This window comes from Gigantopelta aegis, chromosome 12, assembly GCF_016097555.1.
Source record: "Gigantopelta aegis isolate Gae_Host chromosome 12, Gae_host_genome, whole genome shotgun sequence".
Lineage (NCBI taxonomy): Eukaryota > Metazoa > Mollusca > Gastropoda > Neomphalida > Peltospiridae > Gigantopelta > Gigantopelta aegis.
In genome coordinates this window covers 18,758,817-18,785,762 of record NC_054710.1, presented here as the reverse complement: position 1 = coordinate 18,785,762, position 26,946 = coordinate 18,758,817, and the positions used below count along the sequence as shown (strand labels likewise).

At 40.6% G+C, this 26,946-nt stretch overlaps 1 protein-coding gene across 1 annotated transcript; it reads right to left on the bottom strand.

Moving 5' to 3' along the window:
* Positions 1-224: 224 nt before the first annotated feature.
* On the bottom strand, positions 225-24,953 carry LOC121386435 (nuclear matrix constituent protein 1-like). The gene is made up of 9 exons (XM_041517328.1): positions 24,904-24,953; positions 21,264-21,318; positions 14,501-15,995; positions 13,498-13,659; positions 11,543-11,764; positions 6,195-6,317; positions 4,118-4,247; positions 2,871-3,024; positions 225-1,356 (listed from the first exon to the last, which is right to left on the bottom strand). The coding sequence occupies exons 3-9, from the start codon at positions 15,920-15,922 to the stop codon at positions 1,269-1,271; spliced, it is 2,301 nt and encodes a 766-aa protein (XP_041373262.1). The 5' UTR covers positions 15,923-15,995; positions 21,264-21,318; positions 24,904-24,953; the 3' UTR covers positions 225-1,268.
* Between the last annotated feature and the right edge of the window lie 1,993 nt (positions 24,954-26,946).

The following is a 26,946-nucleotide window of genomic DNA, read 5'->3' as shown; positions in this document are numbered from 1 at the left end:
GTATAAAATCCTCGGCAAGGCTCGGATTTCATACTTTTATCAACTCGTGCTGATAAATTATGATATCACAAGACACTCGGGGAGTATCTTCTATTTATCTACTGGTTTCAATGAAAAATAATTTTTAAATTAATTTTTTTTTTACTACGTCAACATATTATGTATAATTGTTATTGTAAAACGTATACATGTACATGCATACACATAAATAAATAACAAGTGTGAATATTAAAAAATACACTTTTGTGTTTTTAATACAAATAAACGTGTGACATACTCAACTGAACTCTATTTACACTCTGGCCGTAATTCAACGGCATATAAGGTACATTGTAAAAATATAAGTAAATAAATAAATGACAAGATGGCACATTAGTCATAATAGTGATGTACATCAGATATTCAAACGTGTAAAAAAACATCAAGTATATGGGTTTATAATTGCATTTGAAGACATATATTGTATATACAAATAATATGAAATTGTAAAAACATAGATTTCAGCCATCGGACATATGAATATTCATAATTTTGTTTACAGAAAACTGCTATCTTTTTGAGAACACCAGGGATATCTTTTACAGTCAAATAGCATTCTAAATTTGGTCTAGACTGGCAACACTTTAACAGAAGTATTTTTCTTTCGTCAAAGATATTTTTTTCCATTTGCATTTTTCCAATGGGAAGATAATGCTTCGAGAGTCGAAAGTGTAATCATGATAAACAATGTTTTTTTCTCTCGAGTGGTTAAATATGTCTCGAACACAATATTTGCTTTAAACAGTCTGTAACAAGATGATTTAGATGAGTTAGCAATGACATTGTTCCATGTTTGTAAGAATGAAATCTTACAAAAATTCTTTGTTTCAATAGATTTACATCTTGTAGCTAGTTGCACTGTGCAGTCCATACATTACTATATCCAGCGTCGTACTAGGTCATCAGCATATAATAAAACAAACAAAACAATACACAAATACACACATCGTCAGATACCGGTTTTTCAAAACTAATTCCATTGCAGCCATGCGCTTTGAAAGTTTCTTCAAGGTCATTACGAAATAATGACAACAGAAGAAGTGTAGACAAACACAATGGATATGTATAATAAATAATTGAATAGTTAATAATTATTGTCCTAATTATGTAGCTCTTCAGTTATTGTTTGTTACTTAGGGGTGGGGTGGTGGTGCTCTAAACCATCCCCCCACCCTCCCACAATTTTCCACATCTGGTTATCCGCGCTTTGTACAGAGACCAGAAAAATCTTAAACGTTTACGAGATCATCGCTAAGTGAAACAGTGTGAAGATCCGGAATTTGTTGTAGAGTTCGGCGTGTCTCGGCCAGCTCTTCGCTGAAATAACAGAGGGAATAGTCGATCATTGTTAGTGTGTGTGTGTGGGGGGGGGGGGGGGGGGGGGGGGGGGGTAGTGAGAGACATATGGAGGGAAGGAGACACAGACAGGGAGGGAGAGAGAAAGAGACAGATAATGGGATAGAGACAGAGGGAGGGCAGATACAGACATATAGAGAGAGAGAGGGGGAGGAGAGAGGAGAGAGAGAGACAGAAACAGGGGGAGAGACAGGGACAAAGCTGAGGAAGGGGGGGGGGGTAGCTGGGAGAAAGAAATACAAGGGCTTAGAAATTGATAGACATTTGGACAGATAGACTGAAGGACAAACATGAAGACAGACAGGCAGAGAATAATAAACCTATCCACGATCCTTCCCTTCTAACAAGGCTCTGTAACACTAAAGTAAAATGGCAATTGTTGCTGGAAATCTTTGGTTTTACGATTAGGAATTCACCCGACGCGCCTGTTATCATGTTAAACCAAAAAACCCAACAACCACCAACCTAAAGTAAAATGAAGGTATAGTAAAATATATAGTTATTGATTGTATATGAAATCGTAACTGGAGGAGCGGCTGTGAAAACAAACATGGGTGGGACATAGCCCAGTGGTAAACACACGCTCGATGCGCCGTCGATTTGGGATCGATCCCCGTCGGGCTATTTCTCGTTCCAGCCAGTGCATCATGACTGGTGTATCCCAGGCTGTGTGTGGTATGTGCTATCCTGCCTGTGGGACGGTGCATATAAAAGATCCCTTGCTACTAATGGAAACATGTAGTGGGTTTCCTCACAAAGACTGTATGTCAGAATACCCCGTAACCAAATGTTTGACACTCAATAGTCGATGATTAATAAGCAATGTGCTCTAGTGGTGTTGTTAAACAAAACAAACTTTAACAACAAACATCATGGGATATTCTTCCATCAGCCAAAACAACACACATATTAGTATATGTCTGGAGGCGAGGGCTGGCCTGGTGTTTATAAAACTTTTAGTCTTGAGACTCTAATTGAGTCTGATATACTAATGTCATAACAACGCCATACAAATTGTACGCGTGTGAGTCATTAGAGATTGGGGGTGGGACATAGTCCAGTGGTAAAGTGCTCACTCGATGCGCGGTCTGTCTGGGATCGATCGCCGTCGGTGGGCCCATTGGGCTATTTCTCGTTCCAGCCAGTGCACCACGACTGGTATATCAAAGGCTGTGGTATGTACTACCCTGTCTATGGAATGGTGCATATAAAAGATCCCTTGATGCTAATCGAAACGAGTAGCCCATGAAGTGGCGACAGCGGGTTTCCTCTCTCAATACCTGTGTGGTCCTTAACCCTATGTCTGACACCATATAACCGTAAATAAAATGTGTTGAATGCGTCATTAAATAAAACATTCCCTTCCTTCCTTCATTAGAGATTGAGTCTGGACTCTTTAAAAGTTTTATAAGCACGGGTCCTGGTGTGGAGTGGGTGGGGTGGGGGTCAACCGTTTCCCTGTTTGTGTGACTCACTTGGCCAGTTTAAGCTGGTGTTGGAGAGCCTTGGTGTCCAGTTCTGACTTGGCCTGCTGGAAGGTCAGTTTGTGAATCTGCAAGTCGTAGAGATTCTTTAACTTGTCAACGTCCTTGACCTTCTCGTCAAACTTCTCTTTCATGTCCTCAAACTCTGAAACCGTAAATATGCATCACAAAAAACACACACAAAAAACCCGTTTTTAGAAATTTTATTGAATTAATTGAATTGATTTTCGCGGGAAATATGTAAAACCTTAACTTAGTGTTTTGGGGATAAATTGTCATGTATAATATACGTTAGTGAAACTTTGAATACTGTTAACTTAGCTTAGTAACTTGTTTAACGTGTCCATATACCACTAGGGTTTCGAACACGCCTATCCCGAGTCCGGCCTCCGATAGGATCGGGAGTCTGACTCGGGACAGGGATAACCTAACAAATAGGGGAAATTTTGAAAATTAACGCCAAAAGTATAAAAAGGGGGAAATTGGGGTTAAAAAGGTTTGGCTGCGCCCTTGTAGAAACTTATCAACATTACTATCCTATATAAATTATTAATATAATATATTTTCGGCGCAAATTTAGATGGGCTGGTCTAATATTAATAATAATTCTTAAACAATATTCATTAAGCCCATGGGAGGTTAAGAGGAAAGGGGCTGCCAGTCATATTTTAAACATTGGTGTGACCAGGTGAGGGTCGGGAGGGAGGGGAGGCCGGCCCTACTCAAAACCTAAGGCCGAACCGCCTACGCATATAGCCCCAAAGAATGCCCTAACTCCCGGCATCCCATCACCCCCACCCCCCACCGTGTCCAACCGCAGTTCAGTCCAATCCTGACAGCCTATTAGTTGTTTAGGAAGTTATTATAACTTCCCAAACCGGCGTCACTTGAAAAGTGACGCCAAAGGGTTGTAATAGTTTAATCGCTGGTGCCACTAGGGGAGTGGCGCAAAAAATCCAGCGATGGTTAATTTAATATTTCCTTTTAAGTATCAAGCCTGCCAGAAGGAGAGAGGTGAACGCGGCCGATCCATGGAAAAACAGACGACTCCTCCGTTGTCTTCTAAAACAACATGATTAGGTCATTTACTGTTAACTGCTGCATCCGTTCCCTGAATGTTGTACTAACTGGCAGCCAATGGGTTTAGCGACTCAGTGGGTAGTATAAGGCCACTACACCGATATAAAGACGAAACTAAACTAAACTAAAAAAGCCTTGACCCGTGAATACGGCCTCACCTTGCATCAAGAACTGCTTCTCCTTCTTAAGCTGATCGATCTGCTCGCGCAAAGCGTCTTCTTCGTGCTGGAACGTCTTCTTCTCCTGAACGCAGTGCGCCAGCTGATGGTCTTGACGTTTGAGTTCTGTCTGTGAGGAGAACAATAAAAAAACATAACTCATTAGTCAGGAATCGGTTGGAATATAATCATTCATCGGGTTACAATCAGTTTAAAATTGAAACTAGCCGTCCGGCCAATCCATCAAGGAAGATACTGGTAGGGGGTGGGGTGGGGGAGGGGACTGAAACTAGCCGTCTAGCCAATCCATCAAGAAAGATACTGGTAGGGGGTGGGGAGGGGGAGGGGACTGGAACTAGCCATCTAGCCAATCCATCAAGGAAGATACTGGTAGGGGGTGGGGTGGGGTGTGTGTGGTGGACTGAAACTAGGTGTCTAGCCAGTTGATCTGGGAATTGAATCATGAAGCAGTTTTTAACAGTTGGTTTACCATTTTACCTTTTGTAAATGGTTATTTTTCGTAATACATTACCCCTCAGGAGAGTACTCTAACATTGAGTTAGTTTGTTTTGTTTAACGACAACACTAGAGCACACTGATTTATTAATCATCGGCTAGTAGACGTCAAACATTCGGTAACTGTGACATATAGTCTTCGAGAGGAAATCCACTACATTTTTTGTATTAGTAGCAAGGGATCTTTTATATTCACCATCCCACAGACAAGATAACACATACCACAACCTTTGATATACCAGTCGTGGTGCACTGTCTGGAACGAGAAATAGGCCAATTGGCCCACCGACGGGGACCGATCCTAAACCGATCACGCATCAAGCGAGCGTTCTACCACTGGGCTACGTCCTGCCCCTGTACCATTGAGACTGATTCCGTCATAAAGGAAAGTGTAACACTGATTCCGTCATAAAGGAAAGTGTAACACTGATTCCGTCCTAAAGGAAAGTGTAACACTGATTCCGTCCTAAAGGAAAGTGTAACACTGATTCCGTCATAAAGGAAAGTGTAACACTGATTCCGTCATAAAGGAAAGTGTAACACTGATTCTGATCAGATCTGTTGACGGCTGTGCGAGTAAAATCTGACGTGAAGTACACAAGTACCTACTAAGTGTGTGCGTTATATTCGGTGTAACAAATAGTTCACACAGTACCACGAACACACACACACACCACGTGAAGAAACCAGACAGCATCTACTTTCAATAATGTTCTTGTTGAATATGTACTAGTAGGTTTCTTCCTGTAGTGTGTGTACTGATGGTGATTAAGCGAAATATGTGTTATCATCGCCGAACTCGAAAATGATCATTGTAAAGGTATTTAGGGTCAAACTTAGAATCTTTAGTGTATTCGAGCGTGAATCATTGCCTACTGTGTGGCAGGCATCCATTCCGTGTTTTCGCTATAGAGAGATCTGGCTGAGAGAGCGATCATAACCGTACACATGTCCATTAATCTCTCAAATGACAGAGTACTCGGGCTACTACTGACGTTGTTGTATATAGTATATATTGGAATGTAGGGCAATTGCTCACCGGACAATACCTCACCGGACAGTACCTCACCGGACAATTGCTCACTGGACAATTGCTCACCAGACAATTGCTCACCAATAAAGTGAGAAATAGGACAATTGCTCACCTTTAGGGTTTTTTATTAATAAAATTTTATTTATTATTTTATTAATAAAAAATAACAGAATTTTTAGAAGGCATTGGAGTTAGGTAATCGTGGTCACCTTTAATATTTTTTCTTTTGTTAATAAAAAAGAACATAAAACAGAATATCTAAAGGCACAACTTCAAAGTTGTGTTAATTACACAATTCACTTAATTAAAGTTTTTGAGTTACTTTTTAGCCCTTAATCATTACTCTATTGAACTGATGTGCTGAACTTGTTTAAAATATAGCATTTGTGGTGAGCAATTGTCCTATTTCTCACTTTATTGGTGAGTAATTGTCCAGTGAGCAACTGTCCGGTGAGGTATTGTCCGGTGAGCAATTGTCCGGTGAGCAATTGTCCGTACTCCTATATATTGTGATACAAGGACACCGACCCTGAGTTGTTCGGTGGTGGCCATCTCTGCGTCGATATGCTCCGTCAAGACCGACTGTTTCTTCCTCAACCCGACCAGCAGGCGGCCAGTCACCGCAGAGTCCGGCATTTTCTCTACAGACTTCTGAAATTAAAAACAAATAATAATAATTAATAGAAAAATATTACGGTCGCGATCATGCTTAAATGAGGACAGCTATACAATTTTTATGTCAGTTGTATTTGATAAAAAGAGGCAATGAAACGATAATACTGCTACCAACCGGCAAAAAAGCCCAGTACCTAACTTCTTACTGGAAAATAAGCCTGCTATATGCGACAGTCGAACCACATACCTACGTCGGCAAATGGTAAAACAGCTTAGGGTCACCCCCAATTTATTTCTATAATCACTACAACCTTCCTAATACGCGTCTGATCTAAGATACTAACTTGTCTATGCACCCTCCCCCACCTTGAACATCCGACGAAAAAGTTTGTTTGTTTGTTTTATTTAACGACGCCGCTAGAGCACATTGATTTTTAATCTTATCATCGGCTATTGGACGTCAAACATATGGTCATTCTGACACTGTTTTTAGAGGAAACCCGCTGTCGCCACATAGGCTACTCTTTTTTACGACAGGCAGCAAGGGATCTTTTATTTGCGCTTCCCACAGGCAGGATAGCACAAACCATGGCCTTTGTTGAACCAGTTATGGATCACTGGTCGGTGCAAGTGGTTTACACCTACCCATTGAGCCTCGCGGAGCACTCACTCAGGGTTTGGAGTCGGTATCTCGATTAAAAATCCCATGCCTCGACTGGGATCCGAACCCAGTACCTACCAGCCTGTAGACCGATGGCCTGCCACGACGCCACCGAGGCCGGTGAACATCCGACGACTATGAATTATAAGTAACATTCAAATTAATTTGTTCCTTTTTCATAACCCTTAGAACACCCCCCCCCCCCCCCCCCCCCCCCCCCCCCCCCCGCCTCCTCTAACTTACACACTCTACATTTGAAAACTCAATCATTAGGGCCGATTTCTTGCGCCCGGGTTAGGCAACACCAGATTATAATATAACCCGGGGTTAACCCGGGGCTACGTAACACGCTGAAAACCTTAGCCTACACACACAGGTCGGTGGTTTTTCTCATGCTTGGGATATAGACGTGTTATGAAAACCACGGGTTATCCATGGGTTACCTGCAGGTCTGCTTCGGTTGCAAGGTATATAAATGATCTCATGCACAATACACGTGTTACGTTTGCAATAATGGGTGAAACGAGGGTGAAAAAAAAAGAGGAAAACTTTTGTGACGCTAACAAAACGCTTTTGTTAGAATTTATCCGTGCAAACGTTAAAATCATCGAAAGTAAAAAATCTGATATGAAAAGAAAAATTGGCAAGCAAAATAATTTAAATGTAAGGCATGAAATAATTACAATATTGAATAGTCAGTCATCGGTCAAAAGAGATTTAGAACAACTGAAGGAGTTATGGAAACGGCTAAAATGCAAGGCCAAAAAAGATGTCTTCAAACTTAAGAAACACCAGAAAGGAACCGGAGGGTCGCCTATGGCAGACATTGACGAAACAAGCCAAACAATTCAAGGGATGATTCCTGGTGAATTTATAGAATTAGTAAATCCGTTCGATGACGATAATGTCCTTCAAACATCAATACTGCCTACAGAAGAGTCGACCAGTGTGAGGTAAATATGTTAAAACATTCTTAATCATCCCCGTTTGCAAGATTGTAACATCGACTACACAAAAAGTAACAACATTATTTTAATAGGTGAAGTTTATGCAAACACAATAATTAATAGGTTTGTTGCCCAGTTTTTAATACAAAAATAAAGAATGTTTTTATTCATAAAATTGTTCACTGAAACTAAAACACAGTCAGCAAGTGCGGATCAAAAGGGGAGGGGTCGATGAGATCCAGAACGCCCCTGCTTAAACCTATCTTTAGCGGTCACACAAGGGAGTAGATAAATGGTCGCTTAAGACAGGTGGCCGCTGATTACAGGTTGCTACATATAGTCTTTAAAACATTTGTTGTTGTTTCTTGTTTTACCGTCTGTACTGCTAATTAACGAATGTGTGCTTCAGTTTACTATAAATAAACTTTTGACACGTCGTTTCCTTTAGGAAAAACTGCAACTGGAATGTATTAAATTAACCTTGACAAGAATGTATTAGATTAACAACAAGTTTGTTTTCTCTTTCCATTTAATTATTTAATTTCTACTTTCATTGTCATAGTAAGTGAATCTACAAATGACAAGCGTAGCCTGCCCAGAGGCAATTAGATGCATTCCAAAGTCATACTTTCTTGATGATACACAGTGGAGATGTCGGGACTGAATGGGTACTAGTGTTCCTAAAGGTGTAAAGATCAGTTATTTGCTGCACCTTATCGCTGTTGTTAAATACCCCTTTTATATAATAGTAAACATTACCTGTGGCCGCGTAATACAGGTATTTTAGCGATTTGGGATCCGATTTGGGGATGTGCTGGCCGCATTTGACAGGTGACCGCTTATTACAGGTGCATTTACGTTATAAATCGTTTGGGAGGGAAAAAAGTGGCCGCTTAAAACAGGTGACCGCTGAATACAGGTGTCCGCTAGAAACGTTCTCACTAATTTTAAAGTGGATGTACCTCAAATATATATTTTTTTCAAATATACGACCCACATCTCTTGAAAAAAAAACCCTGGATCCGCACCTGGGCAGGGGATCGATTTTACCATCAAGCCCGTAGCCATGATTTTCAGAGGGGAAGGTCGTTTAGGAATTTAACGGGGTTATTATGATAACAAAGCAAGGCATGAAATCTTGCAATATGCTTCCCGGAACATTTTTAATTTGGGGTGTTTAACACGTCACGTTTGGCATTTATACTTTAACATTTTATATTTTTAAATGATGATTTTCAACTATTTTGTGTGTTGTTAATTTTGGTATTAGGGTCTATAAGCAGACTACAGGACATGCACTGTGTGTTGACTATTAGGGGTTCGGTGGCAACATAGGATAATGCCCCATCACTCATTTACACGTCAAATTTATTTACCAACATAAAACAAATACTGACCATACAATACTTATACTTTTTAATTTTTATATAGGTTGAATGATACAGAAATTAATGAACCAGAGGCTCCAAAATGCTCCATTTCCGTGCCAAAATTGCTCCATCTCCAGTCGACAAAACCCATTGAAAAACCAGCCCTATAGCAGGTTTATCGTGCAGTGCAATTGTAACCTGGTGGTAGCCTAGGGTTACCGAAACGTCTGCACGTGAAACGCACAATGACAATAACCCACAGGTTAACCTGAGGGTAACCCGTAGGTTTTCATCACCCACCGATAACCCAGGCATGAGAAATCGGCCCAATATGGTTAAAGACCACACAGATAATGAGATATAAAACTTGCGGCCACCATTCCATGGGTTACTCTTTCCCAGGATAGTACTTACCACAGACTTTGATATACCACCTCTACCCTCTAAATCACTTACCACCAACCTGACCGCCTCCCTCCGCCCTCTTATAAACCCCAGGATACACCCCTGACATAAGACACCATCAACTTGTCTTCCTCCACCCACTCCCCCACTTATAAACCCCAGGATATACCCTTGACATAAGACACCACCAACTTGTCTTCCCCCACCTATAAACCCCAGGATACACCCCTGACATAAGACACCATCAACTTGTCTTCCTCCACCCACTCCCCCACTTATAAACCCCAGGATATACCCCTGACATAAGACACCACCAACTTGTCTTCCCCCACCCACTCCCCCACCTATAACCCTCAGGATACACTCCTGACATAAGACACCATCAACTTGTCTTCCCCCTCCCACTCCACGTATAAAAACCCTAGGATACGTCCCTGACATAAGACACATACAATCAACTTGTCCGCCCCACCAATTACTCCACCTATGATAACCCCCAAGATACACCTCTGACATGACTTGTACTATCAACATGTCTGCCTCCCTCCCACTACCCACCTATGATAACCCCCAGGTAACGCTCCTGACATGATACTTACCATCAACTTGTCCACCTTCCCCCACCTATGATAACCCTCAGGATATGCCCAAGGCATGACTTACCATCAACATGTCTGCATCCCCTCCAGATCCCACCTATAACCCCCAAGATACGCCGCTGAAATGACTCTTACCATCAACTTCTCTGCCTCCCACCCCCACTCCCCCACCTATAACCCCCAAGATACGCAACTCTTACCATCAACTTGTCTGCTTTCCCTTCCACTCTCCCATCAATAACCCTAGTATATGCCCCTGACTTAACTCTTACCATCAACGTGTCTGCCTTCCATCCCACTCTCCAATCAATAACCCTAGTATACGCCCCTGACATGACTCTTACCATCAACGTGTCTGCTTCCCATCCCACTCTCCCATCAATAACCCTAGTATATGCCCCTGACTTAACTCTTACCATCAACGTGTCTGACTCCCAGCCCACTCTCCCATCAATAACCCTAGTATACGCCCCTGACATGACTCTTACCACCAACGTGTCTGACTCCCATCCCACTCTACCATCAATAACCCTAGTATATGCCCCTGACTTAACTCTTACCATCAACGTGTCTGCTTCCCATCCCACTCTCCCATCAATAACCCTAGTATATGCCCCTGACTTAACTCTTACCATCAACGTGTCTGCTTCCCAGCCCACTCTCCCATCAATAACCCTAGTATATGCCCCTGACTTAACTCTTACCATCAACGTGTCTGCTTCCCATCCCACTCTCCCATCAATAACCCTAGTATATTCCCCTGACTTAACTCTTACCATCAACGTGTCTGCCTTTCATCCCACTCTCCAATCAATAACCCTAGTATACGCCCCTGACTTGACTCTTACCATCAACTTGTCTGACTCCTAGCCCACTCTCCCACCAATAACCCTAGTATACGCCCCTGACTTGACTCTTACCATCAATGTGTCTGACTCCTAGCCCACTCTCCCATCAATAACCCTAGTATACGCCCCTGACTTGACTCTTACCATCAACTTGTCTTCCTCCTCCTCCACACCCCACCTATAACCCCATAAATACACTCCTGATATGACTCTTGCCATCAACTTGTCTGCATCCCCCACCACACCCCACCTATAACCCTCAGGATACGCCCATGACATGACTCTTACCATTAACTTGTCCACATACTCTCCACCTCCCCCACCTATGATAACCCACAGAAATGCCTTACCATCAAGTTGTTCGCCTCCCCATCGGCACCTCCCCTACATATGATAACCCGCAGGATATGCCCCTGACATATGACACTTACCATCAACTTGTCCGCCTCTAGTCGAGCGTCGAGCGCCTTCTTGACTGACCTGACATTCTTTACGTCTGCCTTCATGTGGAACACCTTAGCCTTAAGGTCCTCATTTTCCACCTGCTCCTGTTTCAGATTACACTTCACCAGCTGCAACTCAGTCTCAAGGGAAGCAACCTGTTTCTTCCTCTCCTGAATGTCTGCCAGGAGGCGCTTCCGTGTCATGTCGAACTGTGCAGTAAATAAAATATCAGTCACACAATCATAATAATACCGGACTCAGCAGAGTAGTGGTTTAGGCACTGGACAAAAAGATGGTGGGTATTGGGTTCGCATCCCGTTACCGGTTCCCACCCAGAGTAGGTTTAATGTCTCAGTGAAAAGGTGTAAAACACAAAGTTCGAATTTCACTACGGCACCAACGGCAATTGCCGTAGGTGTCCTCCTTACTTGCTGTTATGCCCTGGAAATCTTACTGTCTACGGCAAGAGAAATGCTGTGCTGCCTTACCTGGTTTGCCATCGTGGCCTTCGGAATTTGTTCTTTCTTAAAACCTAGTATTTTATTATTTAAAAATGACACAAAATGTAACAAGAAAAATCACATCTAGCAAAGTCGGACTGCTTGTTGACACACGAAGTGACAGGTCAGTTATATCAGGATGCAAAACAAAAATGCCCCCAAAATAACATTATTTACAGCAGTTTAATTGACATTTATAAATATATTCTTTGTGACTTACACATTAGTGATTTCAAATATCATATTAACAATATGTCTTTTCGACTTGGCAATCAGGAACATGACGTTGTGATCAGGAAGGAACATACTTCATTCTGTCAAGCCAGTCCTGAGAGTGGCAGTCCTCCTACAGGCGGTGCAGGAAGGAGGAAGTAGTCTTGTGCCGTGCCCATATATTTGAAGCATTCATTTATTTTAACCCTCTAGTGCCCAAGTACTCAAAATAAATACCAAAAATTATCACATTCATTCAACTTACAGGTGTTAGTGTACATTGAACACTTCCATGTTGGTTTTTGAATTTTGATAAATTTGTATATACTTTTAATAATGTAGCATTTCTGCTACATTGGTCATTTAAGGAAAATGTAGCATATATGCTAAATGTTATTATTGTTATAAAATGCAATATTATGGCATATATCTGTATAAAAAATAACCATAATAATAATATACGGTGACATACTTTTTGTCTCACTTTGTACCACTCTTTTGAAGGAAACGTTTGCCTTCTTGCCCCCCCCCCCCCCCAAGTTGCCTTGGTGTCCTAATTTTTGTTATTAAAACCGAAGGCAACACTTGCCGTGCCCCACAAACATTGAAATTCGACCCCTGAAAACCACTACACTAACTTCTCTCAAACTAACCTCTTACAACTATACCACAGACAGCTGAGGTGTGTACCTAGGACAGCGTCCTAGAACCTTAATTGGAGATAAGCACGAAGATATCTATAAATTAAATGATGATAGATGTCAAAGTTTGGCGATCAGAGTCAGGTTGACAAATTAAAGCAAAAAATACACTGTTTAACAGAAATCACCATCAGTGATCATATGCGTACGAGATAGGGGCGTGGGGCGGTAGGGGTGACTGACCCCCCCCCCCCCCCCCCCCCCAGTGCTGGAGTAAAATGTGCTAACCTGAGACCTTTTTACCATGTATTTCCATCATTCTACCCTCAAAATTAGTTGTAATCCATGTAAAAATGCGCAGTTATTTGTTTGCAAGCCTATATAGCTGTTTGATAGTAATGCTAATATGATTAAATGATTTCTTTTCCAGTTTCGGGCATTTTCGTTTAATTCGGGCAAAACTAGCCTGCTCCCCTACAAAAATGGGAGCCCAAACGCCTATGGTCGAGTTTCATCTAATCAGGAAATAATTAATTTCAAAATAAAATAAACAAATAACAATAATATTTAAATAAATAAATATGGCACCTGCTTCTTGCAATCACAGCCTGATTCTACTTGTTTGTGGAGGCGAATGACCGTTTCGTGGATCCTCGTAATGTGCTTCATAGCCTCGCTTCCAAATTCAACTTCTTTGTGCAAGCGCTCTTCTGACACTTTTAGGTCTTCTTCCCAGCGATCCGTTTGTTCCTATAGAATAACAATAAAACAAAAACACTGTCAGGACCTTCATCAATTTTATAATTCATATATAATTAACACAATTAATTAGTAGGACAAATCGTAAATATCTTTAGAAACTATTTAAAGAGACTCCTCGATTTGCGGCCATGTAAGATGTCTTCCACGATTAGATCGAAGAGAATGTCGCATTAAATAGGACTATGCCTGGTATTCAATATTTGACAGGACTTATTGTTTCATCTGGCCAGTGCGTTTCTACAATGTATTTTGAACCAGTGACAATGCACCTGCTACTAGTGTGCTGGAAACATGTGCAGGGTCCAACTAAAACACTTTTTTTTTGTCGTTTGGTTTCCTTTAAGGGTGAGGAATTTGTAGTATTTGTATCTGTGGTTTATATATGTTGATTGAAATGCTGCGTGTGGCAGTTTTATTGTCGTCTCGTGATGACTCAAACATTAATGGTAGGCCTACAAGATGTCGTTCGCTAAATCGCCGTAATAAAAATGCAAACTAAATTTCAATTTCAATTTGGCGAATGTATTTTACTGATTTGTCAAACATTCCTTCTAAAAATCCAAGAGAAATGTTCGGTGTTTCAAGGAAAACAAAAGAGTAGGCCTCCTAATCTCCGTTTGCCAAACAGCAGACTGACTAAATCAAGTGTGAACACTCGTAATGTGCTTACACATATCTGACTGTGGATAGTAGCCTATATCAAATGGGGAAACGTAGCAGGTTTTCTCTCTAAGACTACATGTCAGAATTACCAAGTGTTACCAATAAATCAATGTTCTCTAGTGGTGTCCTTAAACAAAATAAACTTTAATTTTCGCAATCTACTTACACAGTCTAGACAGGTCTGCTGATTGTCTCCCCTATTGACGCTCAGTCTGGAAGATCGACGCGACACGATGGACGTTGTGCAGCGACATCTGTCCCCATTACCGGACACGGGCGGAATCGTCACTCTGACGTCACGCCGACCTTTTTCACTCTCGCTCGCATCTGCGATGACGTTCCTCTGCAGTCTGCCCACCTTTGCTGATGAAGTCTTTACCGGTGACTGTGGTCTGCTGTGCACGGATTTTTGTTTGACCACACTGTTCAGGAGAGGAAGTCGGTACTTTTTTGGAAGGGCCGCGTTAGAAATCTTTATCTGGTTCACGTTCACTCCAGTTCTGGATTTCGCTTCCTGGTGACTTCTCAAGTAGTGCCTATTGTCAGAGCTGTTGTTAGAGTTCTGCCGGGCAGACGTCGCCGTGCGAGACCGCTGTTGTTTCTTCATCTGAGAATCCTCCACCAGTGACTCCTTCAGCGCTAGTTTGCACTGCGACGTACTGAGTGACTCTTTCGGCGCTAGTGTGCACTGCGAGGTACTGAGTGACTCTTCCGGCGCTAGTGTGCACTGCGAGGTACTGAGCAACTCTTTCGGCATTAGTTTGCACTGCGAGGTACTGAGCGACTCTTCCGGCGCTAGTGTGCACTGCGAGGTACTGAGCAACTCTTTCGGCATTAGTTTGCACTGCGAGGTACTGAGTGACTCTTTCGGCATTAGTTTGCACTGCGAGGTACTGAGCGACTCTTCCGGCGCTAGTGTGCACTGCGAGGTACTGAGCAACTCTTTCGGCATTAGTTTGCACTGCGAGGTACTGAGTGACTCTTTCGGCATTAGTTTGCACTGCGAGGTACTGAGTGACTCTTCCGGCGCTAGTGTGCACTGCGAGGTACTGAGCAACTCTTTCGGCATTAGTTTGCACTGCGAGGTACTGAGTGACTCTTTCGGCATTAGTTTGCACTGCGAGGTACTGAGTGACTCTTTCGGCGCTAGTTTGCACTGCGAGGTACTGAGTGACTCCTTCGGCGCTAGTTTGCACTGCGAGGTACTGAGTGACTTTTTCAGCGCTAGTTTGCATTGCGAGGTACGGAGTGACTCTGGATGACAGTTCGGCTGCAAATCTCTTTTCTGAGCGGCAGACGCCCCAGTCCTACGCTCGTCTGCTGTTGTCGGCGAGCTAGGAGAGTCGTCGTCATCGTCTCTCGGGTCGATGCTGAACATCAGCCGCTCGTTATCGCTGTCGTTTATGTCCTCGCAGTACAGACGGTTGCCCTTGACTTCCAGTCTCTTGAGCGTGATGTCAGCCATGTCGCCAACGCGCGGCCTCATCACTCTGTGACGTCGCTCGATCTGAGGCGGAGAGAAGTGGCCGATGTCGATGCGGTCTACGTCACCAAAGTCACTGGACACGGCGCTACGCGATTTCATCATCTAGCAGACGTCTTGTAAAAAAAATACTTCTGCTACTTCGATCTCGATTATCTATGTACTCTGTGAGTGAGGGCTAACAAGAAAATAAAGAAAATGAAAATAAAGGAAATGAAATGTATTATATGTATAGATTTGAAGGATAGAGAAGGACAGTAGGAGAGGGAAAACAAACAAACAACAAAAGAAATAAAAGAAAAGAAAAACGGAATTTCACGGCCCGTGCTTATAAAACTTAAAAGTCTAGACTTTAATAAAGTCCAGACTTTAACGTAATGCTACTTGAATGGCGTTGCTATGACGTTAAAGTCTGGACTTTATTAATAAAGTCTAGACTTTAAGGTTTATAAGCACGGGGTTAGGAGTGGATCTACCATTTCACACCCATTTGTGAGAACATCATTTGTTATTCTTGATAACACATACTTGTTTATACATGTACGTGTGTTAACAATTTCAAGACATATGACTGGCTGCTGCTAGGTGATGACCAGGTCACCAACGCTATACATCCAATCTGATTACAATTAGCTCTACTGGGTTTACCAGTAAATCTAACAGCATTGCGTGGACTCCCATGTCCAGGTGACATTTCATCTATAAATAACAATTTAAATATCGACCAATTACACTTCGCCTTTTATAGCGTTATTCGGGAGCATACAAATTCTAAAAATATCGGGCGTGACTATTTATGCAATAGGCGAACTTGTTGGTCTATTTCGACACTGAAAAAACAGGGGGAAAAGTACAGTAATAAACTCTGGATTGTATACTAGTATACAATGTAAACAGATTTTATGGCTATACCATCACGGTTTTTTGTTTTTCGTCTTGAAACGAATTTTATATAAAATTTTATATTGCAATTAGTTTTCGGCATACTTCGTAATTCACCCGAATCATTTCGTATACTCTCGGCATAATCCCGAATGTTTTCAAATTCTTTTCAAATCACTGGCATGATTTTGAAAGTAAGGTTTTGATTGGTCGAATGAAAGGTCAACTGGACATAAACTCCAACGGGCTGCTGTTAGATCCATATGTAATAGTGGAGCTAATTTTAATTAGATTGCCATACATCCAATGAAATGTCGATTACACTGTCACCTATAGTTAACCTGACAATCATTTGTCTTTGACGCGTAAGTGCAAGGGCTGTAAATAACTTTTAGTCGAAAAAGATGTTAAATTTTGCTTAAAACCTGGTTTTTAAGGATATGTAAGAAATAGAATAATACATTCGTGTCCGTTAGATACAGTTTATCTTACAACTCGTTTAAAAACGTATCAAACTCACTTTCGCTCGTTAGATACATTTTAAAACAACTCGTTGTAAGATAAATGGTATCTAACGGCCACTTATGTAGTATTCTCTATTTAACTTTTAAAAAACGTAACGAGCATTCTGAGTGAGTACTGCTAAAGCATAACATGCAGGGTGTGCACTTTACGGTTGCCCGATCGTCCATGGCGAGTCAAAATAGCGTCGGACAAGTCAAAACCTGTTCCGCCGACTCTCAGTCAAGACGTGGCCCCGGGAGTGACACGATGCTGTAATGTATGTTTACTGAATTGATGCTCAATGTGTCCTGTAATTTAAATTAATTAACACAGCTGGATTTGCTCATCATTGACTCCAGAGCCAAGTGATCCACCACCTAGTGTTGTAATTTGTTTTGCGTATTTCATTGGATTATTTTTCATATTTCATGATGGAACGTAATGTTGACACAGACGACCGGACACAGTAAGCCTGGTAGGGGTCCAGCCCAAACAGTCTGTGGAAAACATTGTGGTATGGCTCTGGCCACAATGACCCCTCTTCTTTTTCGAAAAAGTGGAGGTTCGTGACCGGTAGTTCGTTAGACTATCCGCTAGCCACCGTGTATATGCAGATGGCTATATTATTCCATCCCAAGCTATCCAAGACGCTTTTATGACGTTAGCCCATACGGAATATAGATATTATATGAGCTTGTGTGTCCTACTGATTTTACGAAATGAGTGTCAGGGTTTTTGTATTGCCCGAACGAGAGCGAGGGTAATACATGAATCCTAACACGAGTTTCGTAACAATTTTATGACTGCCACGCGAGTGTAATACTTTCTTTATTATCCATATTATTATTATTGTTGTGTTTATGAATAACAAGACCCAACTCAAGCCTCGTCCCGGGTTGAAATTTCCACCACCTTGGGTGTACTTTTTCTATCCCACATGACCACATATGATGGTGTCTATTATTACAGTGGCATTACACCTACCGACTGAGCCCTTAAGAACTGGCTCTGGGTTGGAGCCGGTACCGGGTTGCGAAGCCTGTACCTACCAGCCTGTAACCACTGCGCCACCGAGGCCGGTCGGTTCACCTACAGAAACTTTGTTATGACTTATTATGTCTTTCATGCGATCAAGTTGTACCTCTCGGCTATCACCGGGGCAGGCAGTCGCCTGCCTCGAAAGGACCAATCCGAAGATCTCTCTGAACCATTCATTCAGTACGCAGCGACAGGCGGTGTTTACAAAGTAGGTGCGTAATCAACGCGAAATTCCTCTTTTCTGGGGAACAACTGCAAGCCCCAATCCCCATCATGAGGAAGATTCAACACGTTTCCCACTCATCTCGGAGCAGGGCAGTGTCAACGTTGCTTCTTCAGCGGCTATCTTTAAAATGGCATCTAGTTTTAAATTTTAGGAGTTAGTATATATTCAATAATGTTGAATATATTAAACTATATCTGAACAGCAAATAGTGTGCTATTATAACAAACCCGCAATTTCTCACCATTTCGAAAGACTTTGATCCCATATTGTAGTCACTTTGCACCTCTTAAACTTCCTCAAAATCTCTTTAAAAAATGGCGTTAAGTTGAGATTTTGTATTGAACAATATGCAGAATTGAAATTTTGAAGCAATAATCTGGCCATTTCAGTGTGATGTATGTTTAAAGTAATCCCATTTAAAAAGTATGTCTGCGAAAATAATATTTATGAAGAAAATGGATTTTTACAGGTTTTTTCAAATTTGTACCCCTTGACTTTTAATTACCTCTGGTGACCCCCACATACTTTTCAAAGCTGACCTACACTGGATTATGATGCAGCACATCATCATTCATGAACTAATCATGGTGGTTGCTTCGACTCTTTGGTAGAACGATATCCTATTTGACCCCCCCCCCCCCCCCCCCTTCTTTTTCAATTGAATGCTTTAATCACAAAACTGAGAAAGTTATCTTTAAAGTTGAGGTTTTGTATTGAAGTCTCTGAAAATAATTTTTTTAAAGCAATAGTTTGTCTGAGTGAATGTATTGTTTGTGTTTATAAGTCATCGGTATAAAAAGTATGACAATGAAGATAATATTTATTAATGTATCCCTTGACCGTTAATGACCTCTGGTGACCCACACACACTTCAAAGTTGACCTCCACTGGAATACGATACGGGATATTATCCTACATGGAATAACCATGGTGATTGCTTTGACTCTCTCTCGGGTAAAACGACATCCTATTTGGACCAGGGTTTTTTTTTGTGTGTTTCAAAAAAGCAGTTGAACTGAGAAATGTGAGGTTAAAGTTGAGGTTTTGTATTGAATAATATGTAAATCGAAATTTTAAACCAACAGCTTGGCCATTAAATTCAGTGTGTTGTTTGTGTTTATAAGTAATCCCACATGAAAATAATGGCTATGAAGATAATATTTATGAAGAAAATAAAAAAATACTTTTTTCTTCAAATTTGTACCCCCTTGACCATTAATGACCTCTCGTGACACCCCCCCCCCCCCCCCCCCCCCCACACACACACTCCAAAGTTGACCACCTCTGGAATACGATGCATTCATGGAATGACTATGGTGGTTGTTTTGACTCTCGGGTAGAACGAAACCCTAAAAATGTGGAGTTCAGACTATTAGTTAAATCCTGTCTACACGATCATACAGATGTCCAAAAACATTGTTGGACAAGTGGGACAAATGCCCCTAGATGTACTTGTTGCGTACTTTTAAAACAAAGTTGGACAAGGAGGGACAACGTGCACATTTGGCTGCATGCTTCGTCTTTCGCAGGTTTGGACAAAATGTAATGTTGCATCTTGTCCTCAGTTACAACCAATCAGACACTTAGGATGTGCCATGTGACCAATGTTTTACATCACATGATATGAAAAATGGCAGTATCAACACCAGAGGAAAAATCATGGTCTCACCAAGAAGTCAGGACAGTGATTAACCTTTTTATAACGTTTCAGTACATGATTCAATTTAGAATACTTGTAAAGACAAAGTAAAAAAAAAAAGTAGTTAAAGCTGGGAAAGGGGTGGTAGTGATAATGATCAGTGTTGTTGTTTTTTAAGTTTATTTTCAAACAAGGTAAATGTCCTCTATTTTCTGTTAATTACTATAGTGAAATGTAAAAACGTTGCCCTTCCCAACATACCGTGCCCCTTACACACGGTGCATTCATGTTGACTTGCTGGGAACCCGGATGAAAGTCACCCGTTTAAATAAACTGCTGTGCTAAACAAATGTTTATTCAGAATAGATGTCATTTCTGCAAAATTGAAACGATCGTTCAATAATATGTTACACATAAATTCTGTACACATTAAACAAACAGGAAAAAGTAACAAATTAAGACATATGGTATCTTGAAGCATGAGGTCAGTTGCTCAACCTACCTCAACATAAAAAAACAAAGACCATGTGAAAGCTCTCACTACACTCAGGTTAAGTTGTCATCCACTGGAAATTGAAAGGGTGCGTTACCACAAAAACCCGCCTGAGCAAAGATTTTGTCCTTTCTGCCCCAATAAAATTGAAGACAAGTTCCACTTTCTGCTAAAATATACAGCATATACTACAAATGGGGAAAAACTGCTAACTAAAAATATATATATATATAAACTTAAAATTTAACCTTTTACATTAAAATGAACAACTAAAAATAATTTTGGACCCACCAGTAGATATTGCCCCTTTAACGAGCAAATACTTTTATAAAAAGTGAAAACTCGATCATCTAGACTCAGTAAGTTAACTAGGGCAACGGTCCCAGTATTCGACAACTTAAGAAAGAAAGGATTATAGCATGCAGTATACGCCGACTAGAGTAGGTTTGAGTGCCGCAATGAACAGTGTGCAGTATTCGGCCAGCTGACCCAGTATTCGACCACTTTCTCATTAACTGATAAAATAAAACTAAACTTTGAAGTTTATTTTATAGTAAATGCAACATATATCAAACAACTGTTGACTTTAACAACTGTAACACATATTCATGCATTTACGCACGCACGCACATGCTTGTATACACATTCACACAGGCATACATACTTTCTGATGAACAGTCTCTTTGGTCCTGTCTCAATTTACAGATAATGGTGTGAGACTGAAAAGAAAAGAAAATATAATTGTGTAAGTCCTGACAAACGGCACCAAAAGACATATAAGTAGTACATTTGTGGTTCTTGGGAGTTTATTTTGGGAATGTATCCTCAAGCTTTTCTATTGGTCGAATACTAGGGCAACCCTCTCTATCATATGTCATGATTTCATCACGTGGTCACGTGATCGAAATTATAATGACTGAGATCACATTGCATTGCCAGCTCCGTTTGGTCATAAATAAAAACATTAAAGACATTTTCAAAGATTTCAAATGTATTAAAAGTATTGCAAATGTTCACGGAATGTCCGATGGTGTAATAGCATGCAATAAAAATGGCCGATGTTCATATTATCACTATAGCTGATGCATATATACTTACGTTCATTCACATGGTTATCGTCTGCTATTGCGTTATCGGAAGAAAGAATGTTCACCCTGTCGCGTATGTTCTAAATACTTTGGGAAAATCAATATACTATTCAGTTTAAACGAGTACACTAGTGGCACCTAAGCATTTGTGGTATATTTTAAAGTTAAAATCTTTGTTTAAAAATATTTGTTTCACCGCCTCAGTACAATGGAATAATAGACGTGTTACAACTCAAAGTTATTTTAATTTTAATGTATTTTAAACTCAAGTAATGAGCGTATTTTTAGTGGGACCCCCCCCCCCCCCCCCCCCCTGTATTTACTGGCATCCATGACAGCGCATACGTCTGCGCAGAAAACATTAAAACAACCACTTCTGTCGCTAATGTTTACAGCAACAAATAATATCCGACTTTTTGTAAGTTCTAAACAACAAAGTTTAACCCTTCCTGTTATAGTCTGTTTAAAAAAAAAATTGATTATGCAAATGAGATAAATATAAATGGTGTTCCATGCTCCTTTGTTTCTAAATTTTGTGTTGTCCAAACTAACTATAGCTAAAATAGGCCATGCTGTAAGTGCAAGCTTCAAAGTCTGTGTGCAGCCATTTTGCATTGTATCATTCGGAGCGAAATTCAAAGTATGCTTGGATGTTGATATACAAGGCTGATCATTACAGCGTTGACAGACACGTGTTGACAGGTGATACAAAAACACGTTGATCGAGGCTGGCAAAAGTATACTTTTAGTGCATTAATGCAGAGGTTTTTTTTTCAATCAAATTGTTATCTACCAGTTTTATACATATATTCACAATCAAAGGTTAACAAAGGTTTTATGAATTAAATTAACGTCCAACATTTGTTTCAAGACGTAATGTAACGTAATTAACGTGCGCAGACTTTTGTGCCGCGCAGACTAAGGTGACATGAGTGTAAAGTAATTAATTAAATACACTGGTCGAATACAGGGGTCACTGCCCTACTTGCACGTAAACAATTGTATGGACCTATTAGTTGCTACCATACATGTTTTACTATGTAATGTACATATATGTAATCGTTAATGTTTTGGTGCCTGTTCCTTGTGAGTGTTTTCTACAATAAAACTGAATTGATTTGAACTGAATAAGTCTAACACAATTATGATTTATTTGCATAATTTTAGTTTTTTTTAATTTTGGAAAGCCTGCAACAAATGTAGACAAAAATATTGCATCGTGTAGACCGAACGCTATACAAACGTGAACACGTGGGGATACAACTTTGTCACCGCATGTCCAACAATGTTTCTGGACAACTGTTAGGCGAAAGTATCCGTTACAATATCGTAACTATGTCTCGGTTACCGTTACGGGATTTGGATGTAATGTTTTCGTAGCAGCGCCGCCATAGATCACAGCGACACGTTTCCCGCCAATATTATCGCATGTTTCGTTCAAATAAACTTGTAGTTGTATACATATTTAAGTTTCTTCACGATTGTCATGCATCAGGCGCCATAAAGATGTCTTATGTACTGATGAGCCCTGAAAATTCGCAATGTACAATATCGTCTGGCTATTCTTATCCCTTGACTACCTAGCCCGAGTACTCTGACTGTAAGAGAGCTAGACGGACATTTGGACAGTTATACGCTCTCATTACAGTCAGAGAGCAACCTATGTATTTTTTTGGCAATTCCTGACAACCAAAAAGTTGGCAAAGATTCCCGCTCTAATACCACACCAATCCTATGTTTGACGTCAAATACCTTTACATCGATCATTTTCGAGTTAACTGATAAAAAAAAATCCACATATTAATCACTAGTACACATACTACAGAAAGAAATCCGACAGCACCCACATTCAGCTACGCTTCGTGACACTCCGACACCGCGAGCGCCACAGGCGCGAAGCCCGAACATTTTGACAAATTGACCCCTTCTAGGGCTATTCTGAGGTGTTTTCTGCTGGCTAGCCGAGTTGCTTTCTGACCACATTTTTTTGGAAAAAAATTACATTAAAAATCGGGATACGAATTTTTTTTTCGCCTTGAGGAGGGGGGGGGGGGTGTTCGACCCCCAACACCCCACCCCCCTGCGCACGCGCCTGGAGATGTAAAGTGACGTCATTCAAATAAAAAATTAGCTATATTATTACAATTAATGCTTCGCCACATTAAAATAAAAACTGGTCTATTTACCTTGACCTCTGTCAAAAAAGTTCCGAGAGCAGACAACGCACTTTAAATTTTATACACACTATTAAGTTTTAAAAGATAAAAGATAAAAAATAAATAAAAAAACCCACATTTTGTCAAATATATCATAAAACAAAAGTTACTGTAGTAGATTCTATATTTTCATGTATGGATATTTCACATTCTCACAAGAGTCTCGTATTATCTGGCATGGCTGCAGAAGAACGCTTGCATTGTTAATTTGCATTGTATTAAATATATATGCAACAACAATTAATTTAATATATATCAACGATATCGAGTAAGTGTTTCCAACAAAATATGAATGTTTTTAACAGAACACTGAACTTTGTTTTTGCTATACATAGGGTATATGGCTCATCTCGTAGCGACCGGCCTCGGTGTCGTCGTGGCAGGCCATCGGTCTACAGGCTGGTAGGTACTGGGTTCGGATCCCAGTCGAGGCATGGGATTTTTAATCCAGATACCAACTCCAAACCCCGAGTGAGTGCTCCGCAAGGCTCAATGGGTAGGTGTAAACCACTTGCACCAACCAGTGATCCATAACTGGTTCAACAAAGGCCATGGTTTGTGCTATCCTGCCTGTGGGAAGCGCAAATAAAAGATCCCTTGCTGCCTATCGGAAGAGTAGCCCATGTAGTGGCGACAGCGAGTTTCCTCTCAAAACCTGTGTGGTCCTAAACCATATGTCTGACGCCATATAACCGTAAATAAAATGTGTTGGGTGCGTCGTTAAATAAAACACTTCTTTCTTTCATCTCGTAGCGCTGAACAGAGGATCGTGTCGATGTCAGCGCTACGTTATCGTATCTAGACAAAATTATGATGTGTAGGCCGGGCTTTACAGTTGGGTGTCATCTGTTGCCACCACGTTCCTATTTATGAATTGTGAGCTCAGCCTGTTACGATATACTTGCTGATGTATTAAAAATATCGTGACAAAAAAATACACCCTTACTAAAGTCTAAACCACATTGTTAACAACTATAATAAATAATTATTTCTTTCCTACCTTTAACTACAGTTAGGTTTTCTTTTCTTCTGAAGAATGTGACGTAATTCATATGACGTCATGACGATTCGGGGTGCTCGGGGATCCCCCCCCCCCCCTTTTAAAGTAATACGTCACCTACTATTTTATTTGTTTACGTTCCAAGTCTCACAGTAAGATGTGTAGACAGTCAAATGTGTAGAATACCAAACCTCGCTATTGTATCACCCAAAACATTTTAATTGAACCACGATTGAGGGAATCCCATGACAACCTGTGAGCAGCTTCATTTTAAAAAAATGGAACTCTTTTATTAGGAGTCTAAAACGTACGACAAAACCGAGTATTGATGAGGCTATATATACGACAGCCGTATAACGTACCTTTGAATGTTATATACTGTGCACGACCGCCGTGTATAGAGACTTTAAAATAATTTAAAATATATTATTTCTTGACAAAAAAAACCTACAAACAAACAAAAATAAAACCCGGCGAATACGCTGAAATAAAGTAGTAAATAGTTGGAACATAAACTCACGATTTTTGTTTATTATTAATTGTTTTATTTATTTATTTTATTTTATTTTTTGTTTATTTTTATTATTATTATTATTTTTTAATTATTGTGTGCTTTTTTGTGTTTTTTTACGGAGCTATCGCACACAGGACCACTGCGGGCGCGTGTGCGGGAATTTTAGCAAGAGGGGTCTAGACTGGTGAGCTATATGGTGGTACGGATTCTATTGCAGTACACACACACACACACCAAGCACCACCATAAATACCATGTAAATATATAATTTATAAAATAAAATTCAAATAAATAATGTATTGGCAAAATTTATTCAATATACTGCATGTAGGCCTACATGGAATGGTTACATGTATTTTTACGTATATGTTTAACGGAAAGGTTAAAGATGGTACACATTATACATTCCAAAACATTCATAACCTTGATTAAATGAAACAAGCTATAATGGCCTTCACGTAGCCTCGTATCCTAATCTTTTATTATGGAAATAGCCTTAGTTATTTATAGGAGAGCTATGTCCCGCCCTATTAAAAAAAGAACAATAACCTATGTGGTGGTAGTGTATTTCCTCTAGCCTACTAACAATCATGTTATCATCAGATTGGCTTGTGCCCCATGGAGAGCGTTCTTGAACTTTAATTAGATATAAGCACGAATATAGCCGAGGTGAGGGTGTGATAATATATCTTTAATTGGGATTAATGTGAAAATGCGTTTTCATCGTACATGAAAAAAACATTGTGAACGCATATTTCACGAAAATGTGAAAAATGCGTCCGAATTCTGTGGAAAATGCGGTCGGATTCTTCACACGTGTGAAAAATGCATTGTGTGAAAACTGAGGTCCAACAGTGCTGTCAGATGCATGCAAGCAATGTTTTGATTCGTCAATTGAAAGGTATACAATAGGTTTTCTTTTTTTCTCTGAAAGTTGACATTTTTACCTGGGTGCCACTTTACTATTTGACATTGTGGCTGTTGACATTTTTCCACTGACATTTTGACCGTTGAAATTTTGACCACTGACATTTAAACCGTTGACAGTTTGTTCTACATAACTTAAAAACATCATGGTTATTGGCCTCAAGATATGGTAAACTTTTACACACACGATGTAGCAGGGGGCTGGGGGCTTTAACCACAAACCACAAATACTGAATCCGATAGCACAAATCTATTGTAGACGACCGGCCTCGGTGGCGTCGTGGTTAGGCCATCGGTCTACAGGCTGGTAGGTACTGGGTTCGGATCCCAGTCGAGGCATGGGATTTTTAATCCAGATACCGACTCCAAACCCAGAGTGAGTTCCCCGCAAGGCTCAGTGGGTAGGTGTAAACCACTTACACCTACCAGTGATCCATAACTGGTAAAAACAAAGGCCATGGTTTGTGCTATCCTGCCTGTGGGAAGCGCAAATAAAAGATCCCTTGCTGCTAATCGGAAAGAGTAGCCCATGTAGTGGCGACAGCGGGTTTCCTCTCAAAATCTGTGTGGTCCTTAACCATATGTCTGACGCCATATAACCG

Excerpts from the sequence above, each read along its gene's own strand:
- LOC121386435 (XM_041517328.1), bottom strand. The coding sequence starts at position 15,922 with ATGATGAAATCGCGTAGCGCCGTGTCCAGTGACTTTGGTGACGTAGAC. Across the intron at positions 11,765-13,497 it reads GCTGTGATTGCAAGAAGCAG|TTCGACATGACACGGAAGCG; the intron begins GTGCCATATTTA and ends TTTACTGCACAG. Across the intron at positions 1,357-2,870 it reads CACCAGCTTAAACTGGCCAA|CGAAGAGCTGGCCGAGACAC; the intron begins GTGAGTCACACA and ends CTGTTATTTCAG.